Source organism: Diplotaxodon limnothrissa, linkage group LG20 (assembly GCF_057381915.1).
Source record: "Diplotaxodon limnothrissa isolate DT_005_m linkage group LG20, D_limnothrissa_male_GT1.1, whole genome shotgun sequence".
Lineage (NCBI taxonomy): Eukaryota > Metazoa > Chordata > Actinopteri > Cichliformes > Cichlidae > Diplotaxodon > Diplotaxodon limnothrissa.
The window spans coordinates 22,005,481-22,016,502 of NC_140615.1; the positions used below are offsets into that span (position 1 = coordinate 22,005,481).

General features: G+C 40.9%; 2 protein-coding genes across 3 annotated transcripts; both read right to left on the reverse strand.

Moving 5' to 3' along the window:
* Positions 1–601: 601 nt before the first annotated feature.
* mfsd2al2 (major facilitator superfamily domain containing 2a-like 2) lies at positions 602–8,111 on the reverse strand. Its single transcript, XM_085345563.1, has 13 exons — positions 8,094–8,111; positions 6,072–6,191; positions 5,875–5,999; positions 5,657–5,783; positions 4,859–4,937; positions 4,617–4,768; positions 2,402–2,492; positions 1,839–1,960; positions 1,636–1,719; positions 1,430–1,513; positions 1,247–1,359; positions 865–1,008; positions 602–773 (listed from the first exon to the last, which is right to left on the reverse strand). Exons 1-13 carry the CDS (start codon positions 8,109–8,111, stop codon positions 602–604), a joined length of 1,431 nt encoding a protein of 476 aa, XP_085201689.1.
* A 1,342-nt stretch (positions 8,112–9,453) lies between these two features.
* Positions 9,454–10,734, reverse strand: fam110a (family with sequence similarity 110 member A). Of its 2 annotated transcripts, XM_085345212.1 has the most exons (2): positions 9,972–10,734; positions 9,454–9,896 (listed from the first exon to the last, which is right to left on the reverse strand). In XM_085345212.1, exons 1-2 carry the CDS (start codon positions 10,732–10,734, stop codon positions 9,454–9,456), a joined length of 1,206 nt encoding a protein of 401 aa, XP_085201338.1. The 2 variants fall into 2 exon arrangements, with proteins under 2 accessions (XP_085201338.1, XP_085201337.1); XM_085345211.1 differs by having other exon boundaries at positions 9,454–10,734.
* Between the last annotated feature and the right edge of the window lie 288 nt (positions 10,735–11,022).

An 11,022-nucleotide genomic window follows, 5' to 3' on the forward strand; every position in this document is an offset into this window, starting at 1 on the left:
TCATTTGACTTCGGTGTCGTGTTTTAGTTTAATTCTCTCATGTCTTGTTATTTTGATTTAGTTCAGCTGTGTCTTCCAGCTGTTTCCTCTCCTCCTCACCCCCTGTCTGTCTTCTTTGTCCCTTGTTACATTGACCTTCAGTGCTGTGTGTTATCCTGCTCTGTGTTCCTCGTGGTTTCTGTATATCTTGATCGTATTCCCTGGTTGGTGCTTTGTTATTTAGAATAGCCGACATTAAAGGCTCACTTTAGGATTGACCCCTGTGTACCCCGTGCATCTGGGTCTGCAATCTGCCTCCTACACAGCTAATCCTGACAAATGTCAAATCACTAGTCAAACGTGATTTTGCCCAACAATTACATTTTAGAAAGATTTTTGTCCTCTGAAAGTTATATTTCTACCGCCATCTTTGCTGTTGTAGGGTTCTCCCATGATTTCAGTTTTACTCCTCTCTGTGTGTCTTGTGCATAGTGCTTCTGTTTATAGGCAATCTATGTGAGCAACTCTTTTAATGCTGTTGTTTTCACTTCTTAATTTGATGCTTTTTCTAATGATATAAATCTCCATTGTAGCTGTTTCAAAGATGACATGTCTGAGCCTCTTACTGGATTTGTTCCCGGAGCTGCAAGCTTTGCCTCTCGTTAATTGGGTAGAAGTGAAAAAACACCATCCCTATCAGCAAAAGTGTGATGGGAACTGGCGAGAACAGTACGATCAGAGCAGTCGCCACTCTGTCACCATGGTTACAAGCACCTGCTTCATAGCCCACAAACCTGCAGACGAGGAGAGCACATAATGTGACAGACCAAGTGATGTACCCACGTAACAAAACACAAGAAGTGAGTGGACTGGAGTCTGACTCACTGTAATGTCATGGTTGAGAGTCCAGCAGACAGCCCTCCTGTCAGTTTACTGCAGAAGGCATAGCAGGAAAAAAACAGAGGCTCTAGGTCCTTACAGGACGGGTGTCTCACAGCAAAGTCATCCACCACGTCTGGGAGCATTGACCTGCAGCACACACACAACAAGTTGACATATCACATGTCAAAACCACATGTCAGTTTTAATGGAGAGTTCTGGCTGGTCAGCAAAGCACATCGTTTCTGGAATAGTCATCACTGGCCAGGGTTGAGTACAGACTATGAATGATTCATGTGCACCGCATTCATCTCTGACACTGATTAGATCTGACAGGGGGCCTTGGAAAGGACCTCAAACTTTGTGTTCAGGCTGGGAGCTGACTCACCAGGGTAGCAGGAATATGGTTGCCACACTGAATCCCATCAGAACGCACATACTCATGAAGACCAGCAGGTTACTGGGAACACAGGCAACTATAATCACTGCTGGGATGAAGAGCTGGGAGAGACAAAAACGAGGATTCAAGGTGTGGAACATTTCTCTTATCATCAAGTTTCAGAGGTCTTACCGACAATCCGATGAAAACGGTGGACTTTTTCCCAATTCTCAGAAGAATTATTTGCCACACAGGAACTGCTACAGAGGCAGAAACCTGTGGAAATGTTGACTGAATTTCTATTTTGAACTCAAATCATATCTAAACTGGCCAGAAAGCTACTGAACCATGCAGCAGAGCAGGGTGTGAAAGAGTCTGTTAAGTTAGCTGCACCTTACCAGTAAAACCAGCAGGAGGTGCTGGAACTGGGCTCCCAGCCCAGCAGCATGACTGCAAAACAGCGCAAAGTTACCCAAGGACATCTGAGATCAAAACAGATGGTAAGAAAAAAAAGGACAAATTGTTTCACATGTGACTTTGAAGTGAATAAAAACAGAATTAAGAAGGAGAAACCATATGCAGAAATGATTACAAGTTGAACCTGAAAGGCAAATGTACTAAACACAAAGCCCAGCACCAGCCTTTGGTAAGGAACGTGGCACGTGAGCATCTTCAGCGAGCTCAAATAGGAAGGTCGTACTTTATCTTCAGAGCAGCGAGAGGCTGGGAATATAACATATGAGAGAAAAGAGTGAAATATCAGACTCGTGATTTTACTCTGTTTGTGGAGTAAAATCTTTGGCTAATTTTACATTTTGATTAAGTCCTCAGCTACACCTGTCCATGCCATGCATATATCAAACTAAATCACTTTGACTCAGCATAATTATGTTTTCATTTAACAAAAAAATGTTCACTTCAGAGGTTCAAAGGTTTGTCTATACGTATAGTTTAAGCTTTGACAAGTTTATTATTCTGTTCACAAACGGTGCCGAAGCAAAAGAAAATGAAAACATTTTTTTTATCCTACTCGACAAATAAAGGTTTGAAATATTTGTTACCAGATCCTCATGATAACATGATCGCCTCTACAAAGCTGTTCAACAAGAACAAAAAAACTTTTATTTATTGTGTTTGAACGCTGACTGTCTCTGAATGACTCACCCTGCTTCTCCTTCACCCCGAGGAACAAAATCAGGCTGCAGAGGAAAAACAAGGCACCCATGATCATAGCTGAGGTCAGGAAAGCCTTTTGCTGGGGGGCAAAATGCACACATGAAATCATAACTTTTAAACAAAGCATGTTATTCTGTCTACAAAGTCTAGAGGCTTAAAAACAGAAGTTTTTCCACTGTAAATAATTGTTTTATAGCATTATAAATAAACACAAAAAGCGCAATGGTGTTTCTACAGGGAGCACGTGAAATACACAAATCAGCTTGCGGCTGTAGATGTCGATCTCATTCACATAAAATCCAAAAAAAAAAGCAAACTACGTAAAGATATAGACTCACTGGCTTTTGTTAGGGACACCTGCTCAACGTCTTATTAATGCAAATAATCAGCTGGCATTTACATGGCAGAAGCTCAGTATATTAAGGAATGTAGACACGATCAAGACGCCCTGCTGAAGTTAAAACTGAGCATCAGAATTGAGAAGAACAATGAATTTAAGTGACTCAAATATGTTATGGTTATTAGTGCCAGACAGGCTTGTCTGAGTATTTCAGAAACTGATTTGGATTTTTCCACACAATCATCTATAGGTTTTTCTGAAGAATTATCCAAAAAGAGAAAATATTCAGTTAGCAGCAGTTCTCCAGGTGAAATGACCTTGTTGATGTCAGAGGACAGGGAAAATGGCCAGACTGTTTTCACCTAACAGGAAGGCAACGGTAATTTAAGAAACCACTTGTTTCAACCAATGCGTAATAGCATCTCTGAACACACAGCATGTCGAATCATGAAACAGAAGACTTACATTTAAATTTAATTTAATCAATTTTCCAAAAACTTACTCTAACCATTAATCAAGATGTCACTCTACATGTAATGGATTCAGTTATGAGGATTTGCAATGAAAGTGAGCACCCACAATGTGCCCATATATCTCCATAATATGAGTAATGTGAGTTCACCTCAGACACACAGAAACCCCACAACAATGGTGTATACATCAAGCAAAGAGCAGTAAATTACAGGGTAACAAGATATCCCTGAAACTATGTGAGCACAAAAAGAAAAAAAGCTTCTGCTCTACTAATGAAATGTGAGTCCTATGAAAGGGTGAACAATTTTTATTTTACATTAAAGGGGACCTAATATGCTCATTTACAGCTATATATTTTATTCTATATATTTTATTTTATTCTTACTGAGCTAGACTGTATATACTGGATGGGTGTGGCCACCATGACACCATCAGCTGTTTTGCTAAGTCTCATTTTTGAAACCTCAAGCTGGGAGTTTCTTCTGTTGCTGATGCACATCTAACTGACACTGCGGGGTTTTTAGGTTAACGACTTATCAATGAAAAGTTCTGACATCCACACTGCTTCATGACTCTTTGGGACACTACCAAAAGCAATCATTTACAAAATTAGCATCACATTGTATTCGCTAAGCCTTAAAACCAGCAACTGAGATAGCTTTAAGGCTTTCCTAAGTAAATTCACCAGGAAAGAGTTTACTGATGTCACAGTTAAAGAATCCTTTGCCTTTTTTTTTTTTTTTTTTTTACAGTTTTATAAAATCAAACTTTTTATATCTGGCAAGCGGCACCTTATGACAGACTTGACATCAAATGGACAACTGTCAGCTTGCTGTCACAAGCTGACAGTTGTCCACCTTTTTTTGTAACCTGGTACGTTGTGCTGCTGCTGGATTGGAGACACGAGTGTACGATTATTTCAGTGTTTACTGGTATTTCAGTGATAATCAGTACAGAAGCTCAGAGAGTTGCAGGTAATAAAGAGGATGACGCAACAGTTTGAAAAGATGAGACATTGTGGAAAAAACTTTGCTTCCAGGTTAGCTTCTTCTCCTCCTATACCAACACCTATTGTTCAGGAATACCGTAGCACCGAGAATGCTGCGCCATAACGGCAATCGTGAGAGGAGGCTGTGTGATGATGACATAATCAGATTGGCTAGTTTGTAAAGATCGGTCAGCAAATGGGAGGGGCTTCCTCAGTGACATCACACAGAGCTAAAAGTAGAAAAAACTGGTGTAGATAAAACAGTTGGTGTCTAGATCAATCTGAAGCCTGAACGTGCTTTTATATATGCTTGGCCATGTTTAATATGAAAATCCAAATATAACAGGAAATAAAGAAGAGTGTATTTGCCCCCCCCCCCCCCCCCCCCGAGAGTAGCATACTGTCTGTTGAAAGGAAGCAGTCTGTGGTGAAGACGTGCTTTGAGGTGTTTCATGGTCCTGGCAGGCCTCCTGCTTCTCTGTATTGTACACAGCCACAACTTGTCCCTGAATTACTGATGCCAGCAGCATTGCCACCATCTCCACACTCATTCCTGGCCAAATAAGTAAAGAAACTCAAAACACTTTGCATTTAGTTTGGGGTCTGATGAGGTTTCTGAATGTAAATGAGTCAATATTCTTACTGTAGGCTGTGGCAGAGTCCCTGTCTCTCTGATCTCCTCCCAGAAACATATTCAGTGATAGGTAGGGGACGTTGTAGCACTGTTGACAGGAAGAAAAATGTGATGCCAAATGACACTTCACCATTGGTGTGAAACTCAGTAGCCATGGTGACATTGCTTGGAGCAAAAATAACAGTAGGATCAGAGTACTATGAATTTCAGTCACCAGAAAGATGACCAAAGAGCTAACAAGCGTTCTGAGCTAAAATTCAGAATTCTCTTTTATTTTTTTGCCTGCGTGTTATCCCACCTAATGTTTATCTTGCTTGAGCTGCTAAGCGCTAACAAGAGGACTCTAATTAGCTAGTCCAAATGTCTTTTCAAACTTTATGCCGTCCAACGTATCTGTGTGCGATTTAAAAAAGGGTATTGTATCTTGTCAGACTGTGCCATGTTGTCTGAGTCGGCCCAAATAAAAACAACAAAAAAAACAAAAAAATTATGTCTCATTTGACTAAATTCCTGTTACCCCGACACCTTCCTCCTCCTCTTTCTTGCCTCTTTTGCCTGCATATCTGGTGGGAGGGACTAAGATGTGAGAAGAGGAATCCAGGATGTGCAATATCAAAAATGAGAAGGGGGAAAGGCGTGGTATCATGACCTCACTAATCATACAGTCTATGCTATAGGTGTTGTTTGGTAACGAGTATATCGTGTTCTTTTTATGTAGGATCTTGATTTTCAAACAACAAGCTGAACTTTTACCTATGAAATGTGACAAATGAAAGTGATTGTGCCTGCGAACATCCAACAACTTACAGTCATGAGGGACTCGAATAGGCAAGCCGCTGTGAGGAACCACAACACGCTGACAGACATCGAGCCTCGTGGCACAAACCACAGAAGCAGATAGGACAAGATGCCAAATGGAGTGGAAATAACCATCCTGTGAGATAAAGATTGATGGCTAAGCACAGTGCTGCACCAGGAATCTAAATTCAAAGTGAAATGCGTGTTAAATGTGTGGCTCAACCAACCATGGAGTGAGTTTGCCAATGGGCGTCCAGTTACTGCGGCTCACAAGATATCCAACCAGAGGGTCAGTCACAGCATCCCAGGCCCGACTCACAAATAAAATCATGGAAACATAGAAGGCCTCCATCTGTGATATTTTACCCACTTAAAATTTGAAGCAGTATAGAACATTATATTGTGGAAAGTACTCAACTTTTACCTTTACAACATCCAGAAGGAAAATTTGCAAGGAAATACCAATAGCTACTGAAGTAATCAGATGTGGGACCCCACCCACAGCATAACACAGCTTGCAGGCCAGAGGAATACCACCTGAGTCCTGTGAAAACCAGAGAGAGGATGGAGGAAAATCCTGAATGTGGTTAGTTCAAATAGTTCATTTGGCTCATGTACAGTCTCTCCTCCACGGAGGGAGTGTCAAACAAAACTAAAATAAATTCAGAAATATCAGTTGTCTTATTTTCAGTTATTAATTAGATTATAATCCATGTAACGTAACAAAAGCACTATTTAACAAGGGTGCTAGTTTGTTACATTTTTGACTCATGCAAGGGTTCATTTTTTTTATGAAAACAAGAATATTTTGAAGCACCTTGTGTAATTTTTTTGTGTTTTCTTGTATCCGTGTTTGTTTTATTTTTCTTCAATTTCTTAAAAATGTTGTTGAAAAAAATAAAAATAGAGTAGGAAACACAAAGTTTACTTTGACACCGGTGTTGAAAGTAATACAGTAGCTAGCTGCCACTGATTTCAAGTGAAAGCTTGTTTGAGAGGACAAAACTAACATATTTAATTGAGAACAAGCTTCTGCAGCAAACATTAAATCACAATATTCAAGGGGAAATTGTAATGCTATCACTATTACAGATAATTTAAAAAAAAAGAAAGAAATGAAGGGTTTGAATGTGAATGTAAACTCTACGAATAAAGAGAAATGGTCCTTACCCCCTGCTGATCTTTCCTGCACGAGTTCCTGCTTGTGTTTTGCTTGAATAAAATCCTTTTAAATGTCTGGAAGTGCTCTGAAAAACTTTTAAGGCAATTCATTGTTAACACTTGAGTATCACTGGACATGTAATGCTTTCCCTGCACACACAGGTGAATGCCACCCGTTTGAAACCAGATTCTGGTTCAACAACTCTTTTGTGTTTTGAAGAGGGGTATTCTTATTCAGTACAGCTGCTCAGACTTAACAATAAATGAGGTGGCTCAACAGTAAAGCATAAGAACTACCAGTGCTGCAGATCTGTTTGAAACAGCAAACTTGTGGAACACGTTTTAAAAATATTAAAATTAAAATGACAGAACTGTATTTCCACAGCTGCAGTGAGAGTTTCTCTGACTCTGGAAAAAGGCCACCGCTTTCACCACATTGTCAGTAACTGCAGTATACTTCTGTACTGATGTGCTGTATTGGAGTGAGGTAGTGTGGGTGGCTGTGACCTCTTGTGGAGCTTCAGTGAAATGCAGGTAAGATTGTAAATATGGGTATCAACGTAAAACCCATATTTACAATCTTAGTCAGGTCAGGTGGTTTATATCACTGGAAAAGAAATTTACCACAATAAGGCAAAATTTCAAACTAATTCTCATCATTTTTTATTTATTTTTTCATTAGTTTGAGTTAGTAAGCCAACATTTTGAGATATTAATCAGAAATTTTGAGATTATAACTGTCACGGTCCGGGGTCTTATGACCCAGTGTTTTGAGTTTCAGTTCTTTTGATGTTCATAGTGTATGTTTAAGCTTATCAGGTTTCCTAAGTTTATTTGTTATCAAGTTTGTATTATTATGCCTAAGTGTTTCTAGTTATTATTTTCCCCTCGTGTTTCCAACCATGTTAAATCTCCCCTGCTCTTCATGCGTTTCATGTCTGTGTCTTACGTTGTCAAGTTCGGGTTGTCATGTCTATGTCTCATTATGTTTCCTGTTTTATTGTGAAGAGGTCTGGTGTTCTGTGTTCATCATGTTCAGTTTTACTCTCCCACTGTGACGTCATTATGTTCATGTGTGCCAGCTGTTTCCTCATGTGTCTCCACTTCCCCTAATCACCTCCTGTGTATTTAAGTCCTCTGTTTTCAGTGTGTGTTTGTCAGGTCGTCTGTTGTTCACGCCATGTTTCTAGGTTTCATGTCCAGGTTTTTCCATGTTGTTTGTTTAGTTCTCCCAGTTTAGGTTAATGTTAGTTTTATTTCTGTTTGCCTTGCCCTTTATTTGTACCTTTTCTGCCAGCCTCATTAAACGGCTCGCTTTTTGTTGATACTCAAGTTTTGATCCAAGTTCCTTGGTGTCTGCATTTTGGGTCCACTCTTCACAATACATACAGTCTGCTCTCGCCAGACTGTGACAATAACCCCCAAATTTGACTTGTCAAAATCTGTTTTACAATAGTGGAAACAAATGTCTATATTGGTCTGCACCAAATGTGGTTATTGTTATTGATTCCTCCACAGAGATGAGTCCTAACATTTGTCTCGGTTCAGTGGAAAATCAGCAAATATAATTTTTTCTTCTTCCAGTACTAGTCAGAGTTCTTCAGATCTTTCTTGTGAAAATTTGTTTTGGCAACTGAAAGAAACATTTTTTTTTTTTACCATCCATAAGTCAAAGTTTGGGGTTTTGATGTCACAATTTTGATTCACTAAACTTGGGAGAAAATAAGTAGAAATTGAGAAAACACCCTTAAATTATGATGTCAAAATTTTAAATAACCTGAATTTTTTTTTGATTTATTCATGGCAGAAAAAAAGAGGTTTCAGTGGTGGAAACAAGCTTCAAGCCAAAACTTGCCGCAGAACAGACACAAATGTGAAATAATCTCAGGACAGAAATCAATACCACTCATGTATTGGTGCAGAGTAATGACATTTTTGTAGAAGATAGTTTTTAATGCCTTTTGTTTATTCACACAACTGCGAATTCTACATATCAAAATACCTTTGGGTAGGAATTGCTTTGAAATCAGAGATGGAAGATTCAAACCTTTTAAACTGAAGGGCTTTTGCATCAGAGGAGTTTTCAGAGGTGGTGGACAACCATGCCAAAGGTCTGCTAAATGGTTGTCTGCCACGGGAGGGCAATACTAGTGTTAGAAGCCAACTGTGCACCAATTGTTTGAAATCTCACTTTTTTCCATTAAATTATTGTTCATACATCACCTGCAGATGTGTATCTGCATTGCATTCTCTACATAACAGGGAGAACTAAACAACTTTCATGCAGCATTTTCTCTTTAATGGCAGCCATTTACAGCACAAAGTGATTTTTTTTTAAATGAAAATGTCACATCTTTGCCAGACAGCCTGGCTGTGACACACAAAAGTAATACAGCATTGAAAAGTCAAAATAGCACAAGAAAAACCTTCAGAACAAAGATTGTGGCTCACATTTTCTAAGTATGGTGAAAAAGAAGAGATATAACAAACTCACTATACTTTCCCATTAATAAACACTCTTCAGTGTAATAACAGGTTAGTAATGGAGCTCCATCAGTCAATGTCTTATCCAAGTTAGTTCTTAAAAAATATTAAAGTTGGCATTTTTATTTTTAATACAAAGCTTATAAATGACTTGAACCAGCCTATAAATTGGTGCTCTTTGTCGAGTTGTCCTTTGCCTGCTTGATTCCATAGAGCCACTTGATCACTCGTGCATTTCTCTCAATGACAGAAACACCGTAGGGAACACGATTTGCAGCTTTGCCAGCCTCCTCCTCATCCTCCTCATCCTCGTCTTCTCTGCCAGAGGCCGCGCACTCGGACCCTGGAGCGCTCGCGCTGCGAAAACGAGCCATGGAAACAATGTCAGAGCTAGAACCAGTCAGCTCCTGCACATCTGCGGGGTCCAAGCCGCACAGGTTGAAGAAGCGCTCCAGCTCTGTCCCAGCTCGGGAGTACCTGTCGCTCATGTCCGACTTAGACCGGGTTAGAGAAGGGCGTTTCCTGGAGCTGGTGGAAGACAAACGGGTAATTGCTGGGGAAGGAGGAGGTATAACAGGGTAGCTTGGTGTAGGTGTGGCAGGAACTGGGGTCTCGGCTGGAGAAGTAGAAGAGGTATCAGGTTTTGACTGAGCAATAACAGGTTTCAGAGGAGAATGACCTGGTGTTGTTCTAGGGAGAAAGAGATGCAGGTTTGAAGCAGTTGGGCCGGGTCGAAACTGAGACTGTAGAGATATTGGCTGAAGGGGCTGTCGAATTAACTGAGGTCGTCTGCCTGCTGTCCTCACAGGGCTGGCCTGAGGCATGACATCCACTCTCCGTACCGTCGCTGCAGCTGGAGGCCCAGGAGAGCTCGTGCTCTCTACGTTGGCAGGGTCAGATGCTTTTAATCTTACTTTAGCTGCAACTAACCTATCAGGACGTGGAGGCGGACACGGCTTCTCCTTTTTCTGCTGTGCCCCTGCAGGAGTAGGACGGTGAAAATTGTGTACAGCTGCAGCACAGTAAGGAGGTTTACTGTCGTTTGGCTTTGCAGTTGCACCGGACCGTGGCGCTTCATTCACTCCACTGATGAGGTTACTCAGGTGCTCCATGTCCAGCTGTAATCCTTCCTGCTTTGTCTTTGCTGGGTCTGCGGTCTTTCTGGTGGGCCACAGGGCAGAGCTGGGGCTGAGTAGAGGCTTACGCACTTCAGGAGGCCTGACTGGCTGCTGCTTGGTAAGAGCTACCTGACTCTTGACATATTTAGCCTTGTCTGCCTCCAGCCTTTCCACAGCACTCTGCTTTGGTCTGCTCGCAGCTTTTTGGTACTTCTGGTAGAAATCTAGCCCCACTGGCCCCTTGGGTCGCAACCGTGGGGGTGTAGGAGCAACAGCAGTCTTTGTTGGTTGCCTCACGGAGTGTTGAAGCGTTTCCACAGGCATTTTGTGGCCAGGCAGTCGTACCTTGTCCACTTCCCGAGCCACCTTGGAATTCAATCTGTTTAGTCCTCACTATTATCCTCTGTTTATGTGGCCGTATGGTTCTCTCATGATCACCTTAATGGCATATTTGAAGTGACTCAACCTCGGTAAGTCAGCTGATCTCTAGCTCCTTGACATTTGGACTTCCTGCGAAAAAACAGTGTCAGTCAAATTAGAAGAAAAGCAGCTTAACAAAATAAAAGACCAGTGAATAGAAAACATTTACCTTCAAACACAAGCAGAAACTTG

Excerpts from the sequence above, each read along its gene's own strand:
- mfsd2al2 (XM_085345563.1), bottom strand. Across the intron at positions 4,769-4,858 it reads GGACTCTGCCACAGCCTACA|GAATGAGTGTGGAGATGGTG; the intron begins GTAAGAATATTG and ends TTATTTGGCCAG. Across the intron at positions 2,493-4,616 it reads CTGCTTCCTTTCAACAGACA|CAAAAGGCTTTCCTGACCTC; the intron begins GTATGCTACTCT and ends TTTGCCCCCCAG.
- fam110a (XM_085345211.1), bottom strand. The coding sequence starts at position 10,734 with ATGCCTGTGGAAACGCTTCAACACTCCGTGAGGCAACCAACAAAGACT.